Raw genomic sequence first — 23,338 nt, 5'->3', positions numbered from 1 at the left:
ATGTACGACTGTCCAGAAGTTGCAAGACAGCATACAGACATTACAGCACCTCAGAAGCTAGCTTTGAAAAATTTCCATTCTCCAGGCAATTTCATTATTCAATAGTTGTGGAAGTTGAGGACCCACGCTGTGGATGCACAGCCCAAAGGAGCAGGTGGGGACACCAGTCTGTGTGATTTGCCAGAAGTGGCGCTCACCCCATGCCGTACCCCAAAGAGCTCTTTATTTAAGGCTTTGGCAGGTTTTTCCCTCAGCGTTCGGATGCCAAACCGCCACTAAAAGCTTAGCATTTAACCACGGAAGGAAAATCTTGAAAGCAATTCAGAATCTACAGGAAAACAGTAGGGCTGTAATTAAATCAACCCTTAAAGTAGCGTAACTCTCTTCAGGGCTGAAATAGCACTTTATTTCAAGCGCCGTTGGAGAAAGAGGAGGAGGAGAGAAGTTCAGGGAACCCCTTAGAACATTTTCATGTGAAGGTTTGCAACCCCCTTTCAGCATACTAAACATTCACCAAGGCTTTCTGTGAGCAGTGGAGTTTGTCCTTTCGCTGCTGGCTGAATTTTCATCTCGTTTGACCTCGGGCAGCCGGCTGGCTGCGCCGGCAGCAGCTGTGCTGTGGTGGACACCGGTGGGGAGGGCGGGGCAGCGGGGGACGGGCCGTACGCGGGCTCGGGGCTGCGCCTGGGGCTTCGAGAACCCTGAGGACCGGCGGGCAGCGGTGTCGGAAGTCCGGCGAACCGAGGCGCGGCGAGGAAACTGCCCCGCGGCCCTGGGCGGCCGCCCCAAGCCCTCGCACACGCCCAGCAGACGAAGAGCACCTGCGGCTCTTCAGACGGGCAGCGAGCGCCTGTCCTGCGGTCGGCTGGTAGCCGCCGCTCCCGCGCAGGGGCAGCGCGGGCGCGCAACCCAGCCCAGAGGCTCCGCGGGGAGGCGCGCAGCCTGCGGGGGTTCACCGGCGGATCGCCCGCTCCCCGCCCCGCCGCGGCGCTCCCCGTCCCTCCTCCCCGCTGCCCCCGCAGCCACTCCGTCTCCCGGCCGCAGCTTCCCAGCCGTCCCGCGGAGCGGCGCAGAGCCCCCGCGGTATGGCGAGGCGGGCGAGCGCGCTGTGGCTGTGCGCGGCGGCGGTGCTGGGCGCGGCGGCGGAGCTGCGGCTGACCCTGCTGCACACCAACGACGTGCACGGGCGGGTGGAGGCGCAGGGCGCGGGGGCGCGGGGTTGCGCGGCCGCGGAGGCGGCGGGCTGCTTCGGCGGCGTGGCGCGGCGGGCGGCGCGGGTGGCAGCGGCGCGGGCCGCGCACCGCAACGTGCTGCTGCTGGACGCCGGAGACCAGTACGCAGGCACGGTGTGGTTCTCCCGCTTCAAGGGCCGGGAGGCGGCCCACTTCATGAACCTCCTGCGCTACGATGCCATGGTAAAGCGGGCCGGGGGGCGGCGAGCCGCGCGGTGGGGGGCTTCCCTCTCCCCCCTCCTTTGGGTGCTCGGTCTGTTCTTCGTTCTCCTCCTCTGCTGACGTTTTGGGTTGGTCTTTTATTTTTGTCTTGCCGCCTCTTTGAGCGTGTGGTGTTGAATGAGCGCTAAATTCGCCATCAAAGGCGACTGGGAGGTAAGCGGTAAGAGGAGCGATGTGCTAAGTGATGCGCACCCGGCTGAATGAAGTGGTGAGCTGGCAGCCCCGCGGGCAGCCAGAGACCCGGAGCTGGTGCCAAGGCTACACAGAGGAAAAGACGGTGATGCAGTGGAAGAGGTTCCTTAGAGAGAGGCGATGGCTTGGGGCAGGCATGCGGCTGGACAGGCTTTGTTGGAGAGGGGACAGCAGAGGCACAGAAGTCAGCTCAGCAAAAACCTCCTGAGGAACCTGTCCTGTGATGGAAGGGTTAACCCCAGCAGAGGCTTACAGCCTGCCCTGCCAGTGTGGTCCTTCCGGAGGGACAGATGGCACATGTTGGCAGGAAGGGACTGATGGCACATGTTGGCAGTGCTCTTTCAAAAGGTGAGAATTTTTCATTTTCATCAGGCCCACCTTGGTTGTGTCCAGTCTTACCAGACCTGTGGTCATGATGGGATGTAAGGGGCTGTGTGTAAGTGGTCCAGGGACAATAACAGTGCATCTCTGAGGGAGCTCTTTGAGACTGTATGTGTCCCACACCTTTCCTCTTGTCTCTTTTCGTCATCCGAGCGCTGAGAGGAAGGTAGAAAAATTTGAGACTGACATTGGTGATGTTATTTTGTCTCAGGGCAATAGCCTATTAATATATAAAGAATTATCATGGCTTATCTTGCTTGCATACAACCCTGGAAAGGAGGAGAGAGATTGAAGCTGGAAAATGCTGCACTTTCCTTCCCCAGGTAAAAATGGCTTCAACCGTTTCTTCCCTCTGCCTCAGACCAGCCACAGAAGCGAAAGGGATGCCCCAGCGCACTCTCCTAGGCTAAACAAACATCGTGCCAGGCAGATGGGTCTGTGAGGGATGCAGTTCCCCTTTCGTATGGCCTAACGGTTTCTTAATCATAAATCATAAAACTAACATTAACAGAATTTTCCTTCCTGGCGCTGAGAGGGAGGGGAGGGAGGGAGGAGTGTGTGCCTTCAGGTCCTGTCCTGGCTGGGGCTCTGCAGTGCAGCATTAGCTCGAGGTGGTTTTCTCCTGTCTGTCTTCCCAAAGCTTGCTGCTGGGCCATGATTTCTTTGCCTTGTGTTTGCTGGTTTGACTGGTTCACGGGCAGCCTGGGAGCCCGTGCAGTTCCCGATCGTATTACAAGAAGAAATTCCTTCAGGCAAAATCATCATTGTTGAACCAGGGCTCAGTTTTAGAAACACATTATGTAGAAAAACATCTGCAGAGCACTGAGGAGAACCCATCAGCTTTTTCATCTGAATAAGATTTCTTAAAACATTCGACACGGTAGTGGATACCCAGAGGCTTGTACTGGATGCTGATGCCTTAGGTGAAGTAGTTGTCCAGTTGCTCTCCTAGGAGATGCTGCATCTTATCATTTGAGTAGTTTATCAATGGATGGAAGGGGAAGGGGGATAGACTAAGAAGCTACAGAGACTTCCACACCTTTCTCTGCTACTGAAGAGCAAAAAATTTTTGCTTTAAGCAAAATTTGGGAAGTCACATTCCTAAGAGAAAGGGGAGGAGTGCTGAAATGGGTAGAAGTGAGATAGAGGAGTAGGGTTACAAAACAGGATAAAGGAGGGAAAATGAGTCACAGAAGTCATTACAGGGTGGGATGAGAGGTCATAGAAAGATTTAGGGCAGCCTGGCAGCCTTAGAGGTTTGTTCCAGGTTTGGCACAAACTTCCTCTTCTAAGTTTGCCTTTTTCTCATTTATGTCCATTGTCACCTCGAGCCTATTTTCTCCTGTTTAGCTAGGTACTGCCTTCCAAATTTTTCGTGACACTAGCCTTGTTTTTTGGTGTAATTAACACCAAAATCCACGTTAAGTACTGCAAAGGCAGTAAGTGGGGGGTGATAGAAGTCTTTGAATTTTCAGTTGCATCATTCTGTTAATTCGTATCATTGTTTTGAAATATTTTTAGCCTGGTTTCTTGTGAAAAGGAGGATTATACCATCACATGCTGTGTGCCTGAATATTTCTGTTTATTCCCCCTTGTGACTTACCCTTACGTTGGCCAACTGATTTAGATTTGGTGAAGGAATATTGCACAGGTACAGAATCCTAGAAACTCTGGGTATATGGGCAGTTAGGTGAAGTACAGTAACCCAAAACAGTCCACATCCTCCTCCTCCCCAGAGGAGGAGTTGCACCAGAAATAAAACTGTCTTATTAGCCACCAGTGATTTCTCATGAACAAGAGGCTTTACAGCCACCCACACCATGGGAACAGTTTTGATCAAAGCTTATATCCTAATGGACACGAAATAATCCAAATACAAGAGACAAAGCCAAGAGAAACAAGGTTTCATAAATGGCTGATTGGTTGTTTTGCTCTTTTATTTTCCACCACAAGTTAACGGCAGTTACATCCCAACCAAATTCTTATGCCATTTTCAGCCTTTTTTGGGGGGTGGAGGGTTAATTGTGTGTTTAGGAGGAACAGAAGACATACGGCTTGTTAGCATTCTGAGATCCTCCACCAGTCTGTGGATGTCTTTTCAGAATGTCAGTCAGCATTGAAATGAGTTTCCTTAGAGTGTGATTTTTTTTTATTGCTATAATTATTTTTTACAGCAAATTAGATTGTAGTTAGAATACAGTTGGAAGTGGAGTATGGCCAGAGTGCATTGTGCCTTCCCAGGTCGGGATTTTCTCTAAGAGAGTTCTTGGTTCTTCTGGAGAAGCAGCGTGCAATCGTTCTGGCTCCTGCCCTGGGGTGTGAGTAGGGTTTCCACTAGTGTCAGCAGGAGCACTTTGGTTGCCAGTGCAAGTTACTGCCAATACACTGATTTGTCCACAGGATCACTGACTACCTGCCTGTGGGGATCAGAGGAGTTGGGAGGCTTTGTCTCCCCCCAAAAGAAAGAGGCTGCTCAGTACTGAGCTTCAGCACTTGTGGTGGCTGCAGGGTCCTGCTTGGGCTGGAATGTGGTCAGGGTTAATACAGCTTGTTTGGGGAATAGAAGTTGGAACAAACTCACAGGGGTTGTTTATCTCAGTGGAGCAAAGAGGTATATAAGCCTTTTTAAGAGGATGAATACAACTTTTTCCACTTAATCTTTAAAATGAAATTATGAGCATGCTTTTGTCTGGAACCCCTTTCACGCGCTGCTGTGGTTGCCACCTGATACTACATCAGCATGAACCAAGTTACGCTGTAACCCCGTTTCTGTAGCCAGATCCCTTCCTTCACACCTCTGTGTGCTACAAGGTTCTTGTGTATATTGTGCTTCTGCAAAGTGCCACCTGGGGGTGTTTTGCTGCCCATTGCCAAGCTCCTGGGCACATGTGGCAACTTGATGCTGAGTGTGAAAAAGGGACTGGTAGGAGGAAGTCCCACAGTCCTTTAAGGTAAGTCCATTCACTAGCTTAACCAGCCTAGAACGACTGATCAGTCTGATCTTGCTGCTGTCACTTTGCTAATAGCCAAACTGGACTGCTCGTTTCGTGGGACATCCTTAGTGCTTCACAGTGCTCTGCACGCACGTGTGTGCACACACACCTGCTGTGGGCTGTCTCTGGAGATCCTCCCTGGTTGATAAATGTTAGAGCTGCCACCAGGTAATGCTAGTGGTGATGGCTAGAGAGGGGTGGTGTTGCATGTTAAAGTGCACGAGAGCTCTTACTCAGTGCCAATTAGATATAGTTAAAAGACTGCGGTCCAAGCACAAGCTTTTAAAGTGCATGTTTTATTTACGAGCAACAAACATTGCCATTGACATTTAACATTTTCTCCAGCATTTTTTAAACAGTGTGTTTTCTGTACACAAAATGTATGTTTTCCTTTGTGGTTATTAATCCTCTTCCTGGCAGTCACAGGATGAAAAAACCCAACAACCCAGTGGGTTTTAATCACCTACATGATTACAAACACTCACTTAGATAGGTTTCAAATTTCAATCTTCCACATCTGTATTTATAAAAGAGAGTTTGAAAAGCAAAAACCTAAAACTAAACCAAAAAACCCACCCCACGTTTCTGTGTTCATGAGAAGCAGGAATGTGCTGGTTTAGACAGGACAGGGTTTAGTCCCTAGAACACAGATTTTCTCAAACATACCTTGTGTATCGTTTGTGAGAGTATTTCAACTGAATACGGGTCTTGTATTTTTCTTCTTGCTTTTCACAGGCTTTGGGAAACCACGAGTTTGATAAAGGTGTAAGAGGGTTATTGGATCCTTTCCTTAAAAATGCTAATTTTACAATCCTGGGTGCAAACCTGAAGGCGAAAACCCCATTGGCCAGTGAAATGATGAAATACGTTCATCCCTTTAAAATAGTAGATATTGACTCAGAGCGAGTAGGAATTGTTGGTTACACTACGAAGGAAACTTCTTTTCTTTCACAGCCAGGTATGTTTTCTTTAGTATATAAGTTTATATCCTTTGTTATGGTTTTATTACTTGCCCACTTGTTTGAATCCAGTGATGAATTTTTCAGCTGAAAAGCCAGAAGGTTGTTGCTTTACCAGTGTTTACTTGTATTATTCAACTTTGCCTGATTTTTAAACCAGAGAAGGCTTGTTAACATTGAAAGCCGTTTTCATACAGACCTGAATTATTTAGCATCAGTGAATTATCTAAGAATATAAGAAGGTCAGAAGGAGAGTTTGGGGAGAGGGCTTCAGGGTTTTTTGTTGTTATTTGGTTTTTAAAATTTATATTCTTTTATACTTTGTTGTTCTTTATCCTTTAAACAAATGTTAAAATATGAATACAGCTTGTCTTTAGAGCGAAATGTGTTCAAACCCAGACATTTTTGTGTGTGTTTAAATTTTGCTCTTGGATGCCACCATGCTCAAGCCCTAGTAAAAGCAAGGAGAGCTTTATATGTGTTTTTGAAGCACAAGTTGCCCAAGATGTTTTTAGCCTCTCAGATATTTCCAGAAATTAGACTAGAGAAGGAACACCCATTCAGCTTTTACCACAATTGCTTCATTCATGAGTAAAATTAGAGTTGATGAGGAAAAAGACTTTGCAATTTCTGACTACTTTTTCCAACCTTTAAGGGGCTTTGGTTTGTTGAGGGTTTGGGTATTTTTTTTTAGTAAAATAAAATGATCTACTGGAATGAGAAACACATTTAAATCAGCTGTAGGAGATCTGAGTCACTGCCTGCTCAATGCTCAGCCCCCCTCTGACAAAATCAGACTTTATTTGCTGGTTTTTTGCAGTGTGGATGCCCTAAGCGTTGGTTTAAAACATTTTCCAGGACTTCATATTATTACTACTCTTTCCATTGCTTAGTAATATAGTAGGATTGCTTAACTTTCTTGAGAAAATGTATAGTCAATACTTTGAGGAAGTATTAGGATATAAAACTGTTACTCACATGGTTTTTAATCCCTACACTGTATGTTTAAGATGTGAGGAAGTGGATGTCTGAGATCAGAATAGATTCTGTACCTCATTCCTGCTTTGCAGTGATGGGGTTTTGGAGTCCTTTCTTCTTTTCTCTCATCAGAAAACTGACCTGTATTTTGTGTAGGCAGTACAATTTCACCTGTGCTGGGGGGCATGAGGGAAGGTGTCACCTGACATCGTGCTGAGATTGAGAAATGGTCAGAGAGCCAATACTTGTACTTCCTTAAGGATTAATAAAATAGACCTCAGCTTTTCTTCCAAACAGCGAGGTCACGGAATGATCTTTCTTGCGAGGAGTTACGCTAGAGGAGAACCCAGATGGCGTTGGAATGATTCCCTGAGGCATTTCAATACATTTCCAGTCACTTCTAGACATCTCATTGAATGCCTCAGTACGCCGGGAGGTTGGGACCGAGACCACAACTGGAACAACCAGGGATGAAAGGGAGGGCTTGGTAGCTCCACAGATGGAGCCGGAGCAGCCCCAAGCTCCGTATGTCCCAGAGTGTCGGTGAGAACCAAGCAGGGCAGACGCCAGCGGCAGCGTGTGGGGGGGTCGGAGTGTTCACGGTTGCCCGCTCTGCCGTCTCGGTGCGCCAGGGAACGTTTGGAAGCTTTGAAAATGCGACCTCAGAATATGTTTATATAACTCAGCGACCCTGTATCACCCTGGGCGAGCAATCCTGCAGACTGATAAAATCATGGCAGAGGTGGCTCGGTGGCAACATCATTATCAGCCTAATTCCTTCATTCAGTGAGCAAGATACGTTGTGAATTTCAGATTCAGCACCTTGATTATCTCTGCACACTTCTTCTCAGGCTCTGCAGTGGTTGCTTTGGCATGCTGTCTACTCTTAGGGCATTCTGGAGGCAAATGGGGAGCTAGAAAATGCTGAAACATGTGAATTCCTACATGGCTACTTTCCATGGAAAGCTTTTGTGAGTGTGATTTCTTCTGTTGTTACATCTCAGTAACTTCCACACAATCACAGTAACTTCCACAAATCACAACTTGTGCTTCTCAAAGTCTGCTTAAAAGAGCTATCAGCATACTTGGACAGAATACCAAGTCCCTAAATCTCTGTGTTTCCATTGTGAAGGAACAATTAATCTCTGCTAAAGGTACTGTTAATGTTACTGTTTGGAAACCATAGGGATGGGGAACTCTTGGCACAATTTATAGATTACAGACAACTGGCGGTTGTTCCGACATTCTCCATACTGCTGGATACAACTATCTCAGCTCAATGCCCAGCCAGTTTTTCCTTCTTGCAAGAGTTGTTCATAACTTGGCACAGAAACAGAGTCGTCTGCATGTTTGCTTTGCACCAGGAATCCCAAGACCAACTTTCTAGTATTTGATGGTGCCAGCTCACTCGCCTTACTTCTGCAGTCATGCTGTAAACCCCACAAAGTGCCTAATGTCTTTATTTGTGTACTGCAGGTGTGTTTGGTGCTGAGCAATAATGCATCTCATTTTGTCCACTCACTTTTTGTATAAGGCAGAAACCCAAAGCAGCTTACTCAGTAACTGTACGGGCTGCAAAATACATACTGAAACACTCAATTTGGCAGAGTGTTCAGAAATGGAATTTAAATTCCATTTATTCCATTTTATTCTAGCTTGCCTAATGTTTTTAAAATGCAGCCAGCTCTTTTTCCCTGTTCATCTATGTCACAGTTTGGAAGTTTTATCTGAAGCTCTCTACCTTCCAATCTATTAGAAACCTCTGAAAAGAGAAGAGGATGTCACATCAGGTTAATACCATGAAAGATAAATGAAATACTGCCATAGGCAACAACTAGCTCTTAAATAAGCATTTTGATTTTGATCCAGATTGCTTTGAAAGATGCGGAGCCAAGTGCTGAGCAGTATGTTGCTTCCTGCCTGGTTTCTTAGCAAAACGAGTGCTGTATAATTAAGTGTCCCTGTAGTCACCTGCTGTGTAACTTCTGAACCCAGTGGCCTGTTTCAGCCTGGTTTGATCAAGCACTGAGATGTCTAGCATACCATGGCTAGGCCAGGGAGAGGGGGTGCCAGAAGCCCCCACAGCCCCCAGGCAGGAATCCCTTTCTGAGGGCAAAGTGGGCAGCCAGCAGTCGCTGGGTGGGTGGGTTGGCAGTGGTGGCTGCCTGTGCCCTGCCATAGCAGTGCTGGGAGAGAGCTGGACTTACTGGTGTGGGACAGGCCTCATTTTTCCCCTCGTTACGAAAGTAGGTTTGGGTTTATATGGGGGCAGCTTAATAGTAAATAATATGTCTTCATTATGTGGTGCATTGCAGGCTGCAGTGGCAGGGGGTGACAGGCTGGTGATGGTGGGGAGGGCTTGGTTATCATGGGCCACCTCGCTGCATGCTGTGGGAGAAGTTGACCTGCAGGCAACTGCGTGCTAGCACAGCTAGTCAGTGGCTCGCTCTTCCTCTTCGTTCAGCAAGCTCAGCTCTCCTTACACAACTGGTCCCCACACCATGGTGTGTGTCGCCGTTGTAGGTGGTTTATGGGTGTCAAGAAGAGCAAGTGAAGGACCTACACACCCAAGGAGCAGTTCTCATACCTCCCCTTTTGCCAGTAGCTCCCTGTCTGGCCCAGCTTCTGCCAAGCACAAGGATGCACAAAGTGAGGCTGAAGCTGGTGGCTTGGAGAAGCAAATCTAAGGGGGAACTCCGGGCTTCTCATCCTGGAGAAGGAAGGCTAAGGGTGAAGGAGGTGCAGTCTTCCACTGTCTTAAGGGGGTTTACAGAGAAGATGGGGACAGACTCTTCCCACAGGGGCACAGAGAAAGGACAAGAAACAATGGGCTCAAGTAGTACGACAGGAAGTTATGGTGGGGCATAAGGAAAGAATTTGTCATGGTAAGAGTGGTTAAGCCATGAAACAGGTTGCTCAGAGAGGCTGTGGAATTTCAGCTCACTCAGACAAGACCCTGAGCATCCTCATCTGGCTTTGAGCGGGTTTTGGACTAGATGGCCCCCGGAGGTCCCTTCCAACCTCAATTAACTTACAACTCTTTGATACTAAGAAGAGGTCCACAGGAAGAAAATGTGGGGATGCACTGCACAATTCACTCTTCAATGTGCGGTACAGAGATTCCCTCTGGCAGTAACAGAACTATTCAGTGGGTGTGGTGGTGAACCAATTTATGTAACCCTCTTTTATCTCTTCCATTGTAGCAGCTTCCTCCTTGTTTCCTGAGACATTTTGCACTGGATTGTGAATTCGTTTCACTCCTCCCTTTGTTATGAAATAATGTAAATCTGTTGGCATTAAAGTCATATTTCAAAAGGGGTTGATGAAAAAAACCTCTCCAGGAAGGACAGGAAATAGGTAGAGGAAGACTTACTTAGCAGTGTCACTGGGTTGTCTTCACTGGAAAGTTTAGGATTAGAGTTTGTTGACGCTGTTCTTAAACTCTATTCTTAAAACTTTTTCGAAGGAATGAGCCTCTTGCATAGGAAGTCCTCTTGTGCAACCCAAAACACTGTGTCTAGTGCTCTTGTAACTGACAGTTAGGTTACAATGACTACAGCAGGCACAGAAACCTTGAGAGTTTCCCAACACTGTGGTCCAGAAAAGGTTCCTCCTTCCCAGACTTTCCGTTCCTGTATGTTCTTGTTTCAGGATGGTGGGTCAGTTGTGAGCTGTGCTGTAGTGGTGTTCTGCCCGGGGTGGTTAATGCTGGGGGGATGATTTGTGTCAAAAGGCAGTTTGGAGTTTAGTGCAGGACTTTGCTGAAGCTGCTGTTTAAAGCCTCAGAGGGGCAGGGAGAGGCACGGCACAAGGTGAGTGTGCAGTGGAAAGAGAGATGTAACTTGGGAGAAGATAAAGATCTCAACGAAATACAATTTGGAAGAAAAAAAGTCTTTATAATACAACACAAGGGTTTATCCCCAAACACTTACTGACATATTTAGTTTCCTTTCTCTAGTCAAATAATAAAAGCCATTCAATTGTCAGTCCCACAAATTGGTGTCACTGGAACTTTGTTGTGGAGTTACAACCTGTTCAGTGTAGGCATGTACATAGAGCTCAGTGCAGGAATGTTGCTTTAGTCCAAGCACACAGGTGCTCCTGAGAGACTGGAGAACATCAGATCAGATCAGGTGAGATCAGGAGACGTGAAAGATGACTTGAAAGCAGGAGAGGGGCTGGTTACAAAGGATACACGTAGGGATTGGACAAGGGGACATGGTCTTAAGCTGCAGGCAGGTAGATTTAGATTAGATGTAAGGAAAAACTCTTCCCTGTGAGGGTGGTGAGGCCCTGGCACAGGCTGCCCAGAGAAGCTGTGGCTGCCGCCTCCCTGGCAGTGTTCAAGGCCAGGCTGGATGGGGCTTTGGGGCAGCCTGGACTATGCAGGGTGTCCGTGCACGTGGCAGGGGGTTGGAACTAGGTGGTCTTTGAGGTCCCTTCCAACCCAAACTGCTCTAGAATCCTATGATGATTCTATTTAAAGTTCTGTTAATTATACAAAATAGTATCCGATATCAACTACTGTTTTTTTAACTAGTAATTAAGGTGCTTTGTAAATACATTCATGTTTGTTTGGTTTGGTTTGTTTTTTTTTTTAAAGGGGATGATGTAGTCTTTGAAGACGAAATTGAAGCATTACAAGTACAAGTGGATAAACTTATTGCCTTGGGAGTGAACAAAATAATTGCACTGGGACATTCTGGTTTCGCTGTGGACAAAAACATTGCCCAGAAAGTGAAAGGAGTGGATGTTGTAATTGGAGGACACACAAACACGTTTCTTTATACAGGTATTTTATGTCTGACTAAAATGCTGCTTCTAAAGTAAAGCTGGAACTGTTCCCTTTTGACTTCTGTGAACTTTCACAAATACAGTTCAGTGCAGGGGGCACACTCATAGCAAGTGCCCATCCAGCATTGCCATGGAAGGGACTCATTCCTAACAGTCTGGGAGCCAGAAGTGCCCTAACTCGCAGAAAAGTTCCTGAATGCTGGGGATGTTGAAGGTGACCTATACAGACCAGAACAGAGGAGCAAGGGTAGCTGTCCTGGTGAATTGCTGCCAAACATATTGGACCTGTCTCAGGTTCACTCATATAAAGGGGTAAATAACATGTTTACTTTTAAACTTGTAAGTGACTTAATAATAATAAAAAAAACATATTAAGACTTCAGAACCTCTTCTGTAGACCATGGTTCATAGCCTGTTCATCTCCCTTTTCCTGTTTCCTCTTTTTCAGCCCCCTTTTAACCTCTGACTTGATTCTTCTTTCCCCCAGAGATAAACATTAGTTCCAGAGATAAACACTGTTGATCTGATTTCTTCCGCAGCAGCGCTGCTGTAGGCAAAACCTGCCATCAGCAGCTCCTCCTCCTCTGGTGCTGCTGCCTTCCCTGTGGCTGTGTCTAAGGACACAAGGATGGCTTGTTTGGGTTTTTTTAAGCATCGAAGGTAGCTCATTAATTTTATGAGAAACTTCATTAACTGATTGAGAATATGACAGGAACTCTCTAATTTTCAGCAAAACTTCCTTAGTGCCCCAGTCTCAGGGGTTGTACCACAGACGGTAGGAACTTACCCAGCTCAGGGCTTTCCACTGTCCGTTCCATCCTCTCCTCTTCCTACTCATCTCCTCTCACTTTCTCATGCCTTTCTTGTCTCACCCAGGCACTCACCTTCTACTGTCCCACTTGTTAAAGAGAAACAATTGTATGCTGTAGTTACGCATTAAATGGCTCAGAATATCTCCTGAATTTGGCCTGTGTAAACGACTTGCTTTAATCACCCTTCAAATTTTGCAGGTGGTAATATATGGTAAGAGTTTTAAATCCATGACCATGTAACTCTAATGCTAACGGGGTTTGCTTTTGCAGAGGGTCTGCAGCCTGTCTGACATTTTGGAAGCTAAGTTTGGTATGGTTAAAAAATCAATCAGGCGATTGCATGCACGACTTGGTATTCTGAGTTCATGTTATCAATAAAAACAGCTTAGACTTTTTCATATCATGAAGTCCTAGGCATGTTTTACTGACGTTCTGATTTTCTATCTGATGCAGAATAATTTGATGTCAAGTGGTAACAACAAATTTTTCATCCAGAGGCTGGTATGTGGGCATTACTGAGAGGTTTAGATTGAAATAATCGGAATGAAAAGTTCCTTTGTCACTGTTGTGACATGATGCCATGGAGGAGTGCACTGTCACAACTTAAAAATGCACAGTGGCAGTTACTAGAGCTCATGTCCTGGAAAGAACATTGTCTCTTATGAAATAGCATAACTGAACCATCAGATGAGGGCTTGTTGTCCAGTGCATCCACTGTGGTTTCTTCTTCATCCCCTGTCGGCTCTGGGTTTCTTAAGGCTGAGAAACGTTTGCAATACCATTCTAATAATTCCTTGAAGGTCACGTGAGCTGATGACCCCCCTTTGTGTCCTTGTTTCACGCAGGCACCCCTCCCTCAACCGAAAAGCCAGCCGGTCCGTATCCGTTCATGGTGGACTCAGACGATGGGAGGAAGGTGCCAGTGGTACAAGCTTATGCTTATGGAAAATACCTTGGTTACTTGAATGTTACATTTGACAAGAAGGGAAACGTAGTGGAAGCCGTTGGAAACCCCATTCTGCTGGACAGCTCTCTTCCTGAAGGTACAGGGACTGGCTGGGTGGTTCCGTTTGCTCTGCCACGATTCAGGTGTTACTGTGTCAGTGCAGGGTACCAGTGTCCAGGAGGAACTGGTGTTTCTTCCTGAGCTGGCAATTCTCTTCACCCTAGGGTTCAGGCTGTGCTGAATTTTACAGCTGTACCCATTTGTCTCTTTCTGAGATTCAGTGGGTTTGTCTGCTTAGAATCACGGGGAGTCCTTATGTGGGAACTCGGGGGACACTCTACCTTCCCCTTGAGCAGGGCCTGTTTTAGCTAGCCCCATAATTACAGCTTAAAAGATTCTGAGAACCGTTTTGCCAGAGGCTGGGTTCTTCAGAGCAGGGTTTAGGGCAATACAAGGGAGTGGAAACATTCCAGAAAACCCCCCTGGCATACTCTGACAATGTGCAAATACCCCATGACTCCTTGCTTTCAGTGCTGAGCGTGTTCTGTCTTTCAGCTCTGAAACGTATGAAAACCTGGGAGGGAGAAGAGTCCCTCTGTTGTGTTCTGATCGTGACTCTGCACTCTGTTACCTGCTTTTTGTGGGCTCTGGAACTCCCCAGGACTGGTTCTCTATTCGTCATTTCTTGTCCAGTGTTTGCTGTATAAAGCTCTGAGCTTTTATCAGACTACCAAGGTTCTACCAGACTGTGTATAAATTAAATCCTTTATCCTGTTCATGGATGCCCTTATTTACGTTCTTCTCAGTGATCTATTGATGATGCAAAGACTTGTTAGACCCTCGCACTGATGCCAGTAGAAGTGCAGATACATAGGTGCTCTCATTTGATAAATGTTGCTGACAGTTAACGTGGCAAATTGCTTGAAGCTGACAGCTGAAACAAACCAGCTGTGACATCACCTGTCTGTACATATCGGTGCCTTTGTATCTGCTTTTTATTTTTCTCTGGAAGCATGAGCTTTGTGCCTGGCAGACACGGGATACGTTTCTATCAAGGGTTTATCACAGAATCATAGAATCATGGAATCGTAGGGGTTGGAAGGGACCTTGAGAGATCATTGGGTCCAACCCCCCTGCCAAAGCAGCTCCCTAGGACATATCACTCAGATAGGCGTCCAGATGGGTCTTGAATATCTCCCGTGAAAGAGACTCCACCATCTCCCTGGGCAGCCTGTCCCAGGGCTCTGTCACCCTCACTGTGAAAAGGTTTTTCCCCATGTTGGTTTGGAACTTCCTGTGCTCCAACTTGCAGCCATTGCCACTTGTCCTATCCCCACAGACCACTGAAAAGGGGCTGGCTGATTCCCCCTGCATCCCCTGCTTCAGATAATTATAAACTTTAATTAGGTCCCCCCTTAGTCTTCTCAAGGCTGAACAGTCCCAACTTACTCAGCCTTTCCTCCTAGGGGAGATGGTCCAGGCCCTTAATCATCTTTGTAGCCCTTCTCTGGACTCTCTCCAGGAGATCCCAGTCCTTTTTATACCAAGGAGCCCAGAACTGGACACAATCCCTTGACATTGGAGGTAGTGTTCCTTTTAGCGCTGTGTTAAAGGGGAGGAAGCTATAATTAGGAATGGAAAAAGTTAAAATCCCTGTCAAATAAAGACCAAGCTCACCTGTATATTAAAAATCCTCTCACCTGTTGGGGTGGGTGGTGGAAACCCCATTGGCCAGAGGTAAGAACAGGACCAGGCAAAAACGCTTTTAGGGTGTTACAGAGGAGAGAACCTTCCCGTGGCACAGAAGCTTGTTCACTCCATTACCCTGTCCCCCCTGAGCCCCTCACAGGCTTTGGCTGAAGTGACCATAAATGTGATGTCGCTTGAAGGGCCTTGGGGGGGAAAATGTAGCAGTTCAGGATCAGGAGGAGCAGGTTTGTTTCCTAAGCTCTGTATTACTGAAGTGTCACTGAGGTGTGATGCATGCAATGCCTGTTTTACACTTCTGTACTACTTTACAGATAAGCACATTAAAGAAGAAGTGGGAAAATGGAGGAAAAACCTGGGGAATTATTCTGAAGAGATTGGAAGAACTAGTGTTTACCTGGATGGTAACAGCCAAACGTGCCGTTTCCAGGAATGTAACATGGGGAATCTGATTTGTGATGCCGTGGTAAGACACAGCTGGGTGGGACTCCAGAGCTATCATAGGAAACAGGCCCGGGCTCCGGAACAGCTCCCGGAACAGCTGGCTGAAACAAGTCTGTAGGATGTGTGCCATACAGAGTAAGGAGTGGATTGTTCTTTGGGCAGTTCCTCAGGGTGAGAATGGCTCCCTTGCAGCTGGCTCTGAGGCTGCAGTTTTAAGAGACACGGTGGTCTGACCTAAGAGCCTGTTCCTTGAGCAAGGAATGCCTCCCCTGCCCCTCTCTCACCCTGCTACCTGCCCCCCTGCTCCCAGCACTTACCCTCTGCTCCATCATTACTCACTGGGCACTGCTGCCACCCCTCTTTTAATGCTCTAACTAGCACAGAAACAAAAAGTCAGGCACTAATTCATCATCTTGTGTTTTCATTGAGGTATTTCCCCAAAGGTGTTCATCCAGTCCTCATGATTGCTTTTATTGTAATCCATAAAACACTCCTTAGTGCGTGGGTTAATCTCCAAATTAGATTAAGATTTGGGAATTTTGTGTACAGTTCTACTAATATTATAGAATTATAGAACCACAGAATGTGTTAGGTTGGAAGGGACCTTTACAGGTCATCTAGTCCAACCCTTCTGCACTAAGCAGAGACATCTTCACTAGATCAGATCATTCAGAGCCCCATCGAGCCTGACCTTGAGTATCTCCAGGGCTGTGGCCTCCACTGCCTCTCTGGGCAACCTGTGCCAGTGATCCACCACCCTCACATTGAAGAATTTTTTTCCTAATACCCAACCTAGATCTGCCCTTTTCTAGTTTAAAACCATTACCCCTCATCCTAGTGCTCCACACCCCAGCTTTCTAAATCACAGAGCCTGATGTTTTTTCCTTATTGCTAAACGGTTTTTATATTTTCATTTGAAATAACTTTGTCATCTTTCAGAAGCCTGTAGCTTTTCTTGCCATACTTTTTGTCTTGGGAGGTCAAATTCCACTCTTTTTAAACTGATGTTGTTAGACAGCTGTCTGCAGTCATCACTGAACACATGGATTGCCCTTCACGGCCTTTGCACTGGCTGCTCTACACATCCTTTCCTGTCTGGTGCCACACAGTCAGGGGCACGAGGGTGAAAACCAGGCCATTCTGTGCCTGAGCTGTAATGTTTAGAGTTGTCCTGGGAAAGCCAGAGATTGAGAGATGCCAAAGATTGATTGAACAGTTGTACTGGGTCAGAACAGAGGTCACTTCAGCTCAGTGCAGCTGCTCTCAACAGTAGTCCAAAGTCTCAGAAAAGAAAGGTTGACAGACCCAGAGGGCAGTTTACAAAGGACTTTAGAGGCACTCAGATGGGGAACGACTGTGAAATACCAATGTGAGAGCCCTTGTTTTACACCACCTCTGTGCTCAGGACTGGAGAGCAGCAAGTGTAGCACCAAAATTTAAAAAAACTTCCCTGGGGAACTGGGGAATTAGAGTTTTGTGATCCTGAGACCTGTTCCGGGCAAATGAGGAAATCAGGGAGTATCATCCAGACTGAAATCGTCAAACAGAAAACAGCCTGCTCACTGATGGACTATGGGTTGTATCTCATGGCCTCAGGGAATAACTCGTCGTCTCTGAGCTGGAGCCACAAAGCATTTACCTACCTGCAGGACAGAGTCCCCCAACACCCAGTGTAGAGGGGGAGCAGGGAAGTGGCCAAACTGGAACAGACAGCAGGGCTGTGACGAAGCCATCCATCCATCCATCCATCCATCCATCCATCCATCCATCCATCCATCCATCCATCCATCCATCCATCCATCCATCCAAGCAAGCATCTCGTCACCAGGAGTGACTGAGGGAAGAGCGTACACCTGGCAAGCCTGTACTCAGACCTGTCCCTGTCTCCAACAACCTGCAGCTCAGGGGCCTCCCAAGGCAGAATGGGTGTCCCGGGATTTCCCGGCTCCTGCTGGAACCTCTCTTCCCGCGTCCGCTCCGTCTCCCTTTGAGTGCCTGCAGCCTTCACGGCAGCTGGTGGCGGGACGTTCCACCGCTGACTGCCCGTCCTGCAGCCACCTTGCTCCTCTGTCTGTGCACAGCCTGCTGCCCGCTGGCTGGATGCCTGCTGGAGGCCAAGGAGCAACCCTTGCACTGCAACTCTTGGTCCCTGCACACTCTCTTCACGCCACTCATGAGTTGACAGGCTGCTCAAGTATTTTTTTTCCTTCTTTTTCCTTTTCCTGGTCTCTTTACCAGGTCAGACAGTCCTAGCCTGTGTCATCACTCTACATCCAGAAATTTTTCTGTGTCTTTGACCATCCTTGTCACCTCTTTCTGAGGTTTTTTATCATTTGTGAAATGAGAAAACACACTAATTCCCACCCAGCCTCCACATGTCCCTCTTGTTTTTATAGACTTCTGTCATGTCCTTCCTGTATTCCTGTCTTTGTGACACTGAAGGCCCATAATCACAGTCATTCCTGAACAGAAACCAGTCCATCCCTTCCATTAGCCATGTGTCTTTTCTCAACCTTCTCCTGTTCTGCTCAGTTATTTCAGAAGATTAACACTGCAAATTCATCATCCTTATGCACTTGAGCAAACCCGTGGTCTCCGTTTTCTTTAGTACTTAGGATGTCTCAAGCAAGTGTTACCTTGTCCTTGCAACTTGCTTTTGTCAGAGTTTTGCTACTGCTGAAGACATGATGCTGGACAGAGTAGGCTTTTGGGGTCTCATCTAGTATGCCCGATTCCTGTTCCACTTGTCTACATCTTTCTGGTTTGCCAAGACCTTTCCAAACATTAAAAACCATTTCAGAGCAGCTGAAAAATCTTAATTCCCTAAAACATACAACAAGAGCCATATTAATTATAGAATCACAGAATCACTAGGTTGGAAAAGACCTTTAAGATCAGAGTCCAACCGTTCCTGTCCTATGCTAAACCATATCCCTAAGTACCTCATCTACCCTTTTTTTGAACACATCCAGGGAAGGTGACTCAACCCCCTCCCTGGGCAGCCTGTTCCAGGCCCTGACAACTCTTGCAGTGAAAGATTTTTTCATAACATCTAATCTGAACCTGCCCTGGCGCTGCTTCGTGCCATAATTCATCCATTTCAGTACATGTTTTTAAGGTACAGCACTATTTAAGGTCCTCTGCCTTTCCCAATCCTCCAAACATTCTCCAATCATTTGTCTTCATCACAGTGGTTGGAATCTAAACAAAAAAAATCATCATTCCTTTGTTCAGCCAGCCTGCCCTATTCATGGCACACATGCACAGTCTGGGGGGACAGTTGGAGAGTTCATTGCAGCCAAAAAGGGCAAATATTATAAAAAACAACCCCCACCCAGAGAAAAAAACGAAAAGCAAAATACTCACTGACTGTGTTTTGCTGTGCTGGTTTTATTAAGAGCTTAAGTGTTTTACAGTAGGGCTGAAGGTCATGTCAAAGAAGATGTAAAACCTTTCTGTCCCTTTTCAGTCTCAGGCTGTATGGGGTGTAAATTCCAGAGCCTAGGCTAAGTGAAGACTAAACCCCAGTTTAAACGTTTTACTTTGGTAGCTTTACGAGAACGTTGGGCTCCCAGGTACGAAGTCCTGGAACCACGTTTCAATGTGCATCCTGAACGGAGGCGGGATACGGGCGCCCATCGACGAACAGAGCACCGACGGTACGTTACGTCACAGGCTGACTGACAGCGTCAACGCGTAGTGGGAATCGAGGGGGGGTGGAAGCCTGAGCACGGCGCTTGGCACGGGCTTGTTCCAGTGGGATTTGCAGAGTGTTTGGAAGCGATTATCAGGCTTTCTCGAATGGTTATCCATCGCCACAGCCCAGCTGCACACAGGCTGACGTTGGCAGAAGATACTCACGCTGTTTGCACACAGTGATTTTTATCATTTCCCTCCCTCCTTGCTGCCATGGAGCAAAGAGGGGGAGAGAGAGTGGATGGTCTTCAGCTCCCACTGTAGAGGGTCATATGGTCTAATTGCTGGGAGTCTGCTGTAAAATAAGTGAATTCTGGGGTTTTCTGAACTGAAGACACACAGGTTTGGGTTTTTTCAGTTTAGCTAAATCTATATAAATATGTGAGTAAATCTGCAGTAACTAGAAAAATCGCCTTAGTAAGAGTATCTGGTTTTCGACACTGTGGGTTGGTGGTTTGTAATCTCTTCTGGTAGAGTTATGTGAATAGCAACACATGTGGGTACATCACACTCAGATTTGCTGGGCTTGACACATGCTGCATGATAAAGATGCAGGTTCTTTGATCCACATATGATCCTCCCCTCCAGTGGCCCTCAGTTTCTCAATTCCTATTTACCACGTTCCTTGTCAAATACCTACTGTTAAGTGAACCTGATATAATATTGTAAACTTGCAAAAAACCACCCAGCACCAAAAACACAACGTAAAACTACATCTCATTCCCCCAGGGAGCATCACTATGGAAGATTTGCTGTCTGTTTTGCCATTTGGAGGTCGATTTGATTTGGTGAGGTTGAAAGGCTCCACTCTGAAGGAAGCCTTTGAGCACAGCGTGCACCAGTACGGAAGCGGGAGCGGAGAGCTGCTGCAGGTTGGAGGTACGTTTTCTTCCTTCCTCCTCTCAGGTTCCCAAACCAGCCCTGCCTTCTCACAGCCTTGTCTGCATCGTGCCTGGAAGCCTCTTTGAGAACAGCAATCCAGGCAGCTGTGCCACACGTCCTCGGCCTGCGCTGCACCCGTGGCGGCGAGCTCTGCGCACGTGTAGTTGAGCCACCGCAGCACACGGACCAGCGCAGACGGGATTCCCAGTTGGTTGGGTAACCTGTAGCTGCAGCAGTTTAACTCTGAGGATGGAACTGCACGTAGCTGCAAGGCCCTAACAGCGCCAACAAAATCTGGGTTTCGGCTCCTCGCTGGCGGCCTACCTGCAGCCCCAGGCGGGAGGTCTCTGACAGTTACCTGACAGATCCCTGTTTATCGAAACCATCCTCTGTCGTCGCCTAAAGATCACTGACAGTGATCACAAGTAACCAAACTCCTTGGGTACCACTAAGGTAAGTCAGCAGCAGCCTCTCCACTTGCTACCTTCTCACAGGAAAAAGATGGTAACTAGTAGCTCTGGAAAAGGTTCAGAAAAGAAGATCCAGAGCAGCAAGTGCACCAGGGTGGAAGAGCTGCTGGGCTTTGGGCAGGAGTTAGCGGCTTCCTGACCAGCACATTCTTGGCTGAGGGTGTTCTGGGGACCTCACTCTCCCAGGTTTTGACGGAGGAAAGCTCACAAATAGAAACTTCACCTCTACTCTTGAGTAGAAATCGCAACACTTAGCCCTGGCCTGGCTTTGTTTCCTCAAGACAGTACTTATTATCCATAATTGCTGCTAAGTTAGGGTGGCTGGCTGGTTCTAAAAGAAGTCATTTCAGCCAAGAAGACAGTGGAATAAGGAAGCATATGATCCCAGAAGTAAGGGAAGGTATTTTTATCTCACAGTATTCCAGTGCCATGACGTTCACTTTCCGTCTGTGGAATAATGATGAGAACAGACGATCAGATAAGTAACTGAGGTGGCACAGTGCTTCAGCAGCTCTCTGATCTCATCAGTTTCCTTGGACAAGAGCTAATTACTGTACAAAGAAAATAGTGACGTTAAAGAATGTTTTGGAAATGGCAGAGGATGCCACTTCCAGCCCTGTATGCTCAATAGGGACGGTATAAAGTGGCCTTCAAACCTCAAACATGTATTTCCGTAGGCATCCACGTGGTCTATGATATCTCCAGAGCCCCGGGAGACAGAGTCGTTAGCTTAGAAGTGCTTTGCACAGCCTGCCGAGTCCCAGCCTACGTCCCGCTCCAGATGGATGAAGTATACAACGTGACTCTTACCTCCTATATGCTGTTTGGAGGAGATGGTTATCATATGCTGAAAGACAAAAACCTAGGATACAGCAAAGGTAAGGATGGGCTCCAACAGGGAAGCAGACAAACCATTCCTACAAGTCAGATCTGTTTTGTAGTACAAGCCTCAGAGTTTTGCTTTTACTGGCTGGACTCACTTCTAACCCCACTGCTCTGCAGTACAAGTTTCAGTTGTAGCCAGCAGCTGTATTCTTCAGTTAAGTCTCAAAAGCTCCAGAGACACTAAGCACTTGCACTGCTTAGAGAGCAAATCTCAGATGATGGTAAACCAGAATGAGCAAAAAGCACGCTGCAGAGGGTAGGTGTTACCTCTGCCACCTGACACTTGTACTGAACAGCCCATCAAAAAGAAAGGCACCGTTTACTTTAGACATCAGACTTCCAGCGTACAGCAGTTATCTGCAAACACAGAATCATCACCCCTACTTCTGAGGGGCACACATGCCACGCTAGAGGTAGAAAGGAAGAAGAGCTTCATAACACTCTCTTAAGGAGCTTTGTAATACAAGATCTTAAGATGCTCTAAAGCAGTGTGCCAGCTGTTAGAAATCCGGCATTTGTGCCGCTGACACGGCCTCTGTTAGGACAAAGGGGAACGTGAAAAGCCCAAGAATTTCTGAACACACCAAAGGGCTGTAGGGCTCCATTTGAGAAAAAACAACATAGCTTCTAGGAGCAAATCTACATCTCACAGAACTTCAGTTTCCCATTGCTGCCAATGGATGGTAAAAGCTTTAAAAAAAAATTGGACCTTTATTACAGGCTGTTTTCATGGTTCCAGGGGATGTTTCAATGCACAATAGCTTCTCACGAGTGGGAACAATGTTTCTAATCAAATTCAGTGTAGACCTTGTAAACTGGGGCCAGGGCCTGTATTTTTCATTAAATGTTTATGCAGAGAGGGAGAGGCTGAGGGACTTTGGAATTTTCAGCCTAGAGAAGACTATGGGGGGATCTTATCAATGCCTATAAATACGTGAGGGGTGGGTGTCAGGAGGATGGGTCAGTGTTTTTTCAGTGGTGCCCAGTGACAGGACAAGAGGCAGTAGGCACAAACTTGAGTATAGGAAGTTCCACCTCAATGTGAGACGGGACTTCTTTACTCTGAGGGTGGCAGAGCACTGGGACAGGCTGCCCAGAGAGGCTGTGGAGTCTGCATCTCTGGAGTTATTCAGAACCCACCTAGATGCTGTCCCGTGCAGCCTGCTCGAGGTGATCCTGCTCCAAACCTCCATGGGGGGGTTGGACTAGATGAACTCCAGAGGTCCCTTCCAGGCCCTGCTGTTCTGTGACTTACCTCAGCCTCCCCAAATTTGACTGAGTTGCAAAAGTGACGATGCAAACAAACAAAAAAGCCAGATGATGCAGAGAACCTCCCCACCCCCTTCAGTAACATATGAGCTGCTACCAAAAATTCAGACCACAGGTGCTGTACCTGTGCCCAAGAAACACCTCCCCACACACCCAGGCTGCCTTGAGGGCAGGGCAGGCTGCAGTTCACAACGACAGACCATAGAGCAGGGTTTGCTTTAAGCCTTGAGCTAAACCTGCAGTTTTAGGCAGGTTCCTAGATTGTGCTTGTGCGCTTGGCTGCGGCAGAGAACACCCCATCTTCCTTTCTGTGCCCAGGGGAACCTGATGTCGACGTCGTGTCCCGTTACCTCCAGAGAATGAAGAGAGTTTACCCAGCCGTTGAAGGCCGGATCAGGTTCTCTTCTGGAAGTCTCACTGAAGCAAGCCTGGCCCTGATTTCCCTGCTGCTCACTGCAACACTCTTGCACACCTGA

The 23,338-nt window shown here is 47.2% G+C and overlaps 1 protein-coding gene across 1 annotated transcript; it reads left to right on the top strand.

Moving 5' to 3' along the window:
- Window positions 1–1,085: 1,085 nt before the first annotated feature.
- NT5E (5'-nucleotidase ecto) lies at window positions 1,086–23,338 on the top strand (the record flags this gene model as incomplete). Its single annotated transcript, XM_084262451.1, has 9 exons — window positions 1,086–1,415; window positions 5,756–5,978; window positions 11,561–11,749; window positions 13,409–13,606; window positions 15,531–15,682; window positions 19,211–19,319; window positions 20,086–20,235; window positions 21,386–21,586; window positions 23,181–23,338. The coding sequence occupies 9 exons, from the start codon at window positions 1,086–1,088 to the stop codon at window positions 23,336–23,338; spliced, it is 1,710 nt and encodes a 569-aa protein (XP_084118577.1).

The sequence above is a fragment of the Gallinula chloropus genome (genome assembly GCF_964237585.1).
Source record: "Gallinula chloropus genome assembly, chromosome: 3".
Taxonomy (NCBI): Eukaryota; Metazoa; Chordata; class Aves; order Gruiformes; family Rallidae; genus Gallinula; species Gallinula chloropus.
This window is presented reverse-complemented; position numbering and strand designations above follow the sequence as displayed.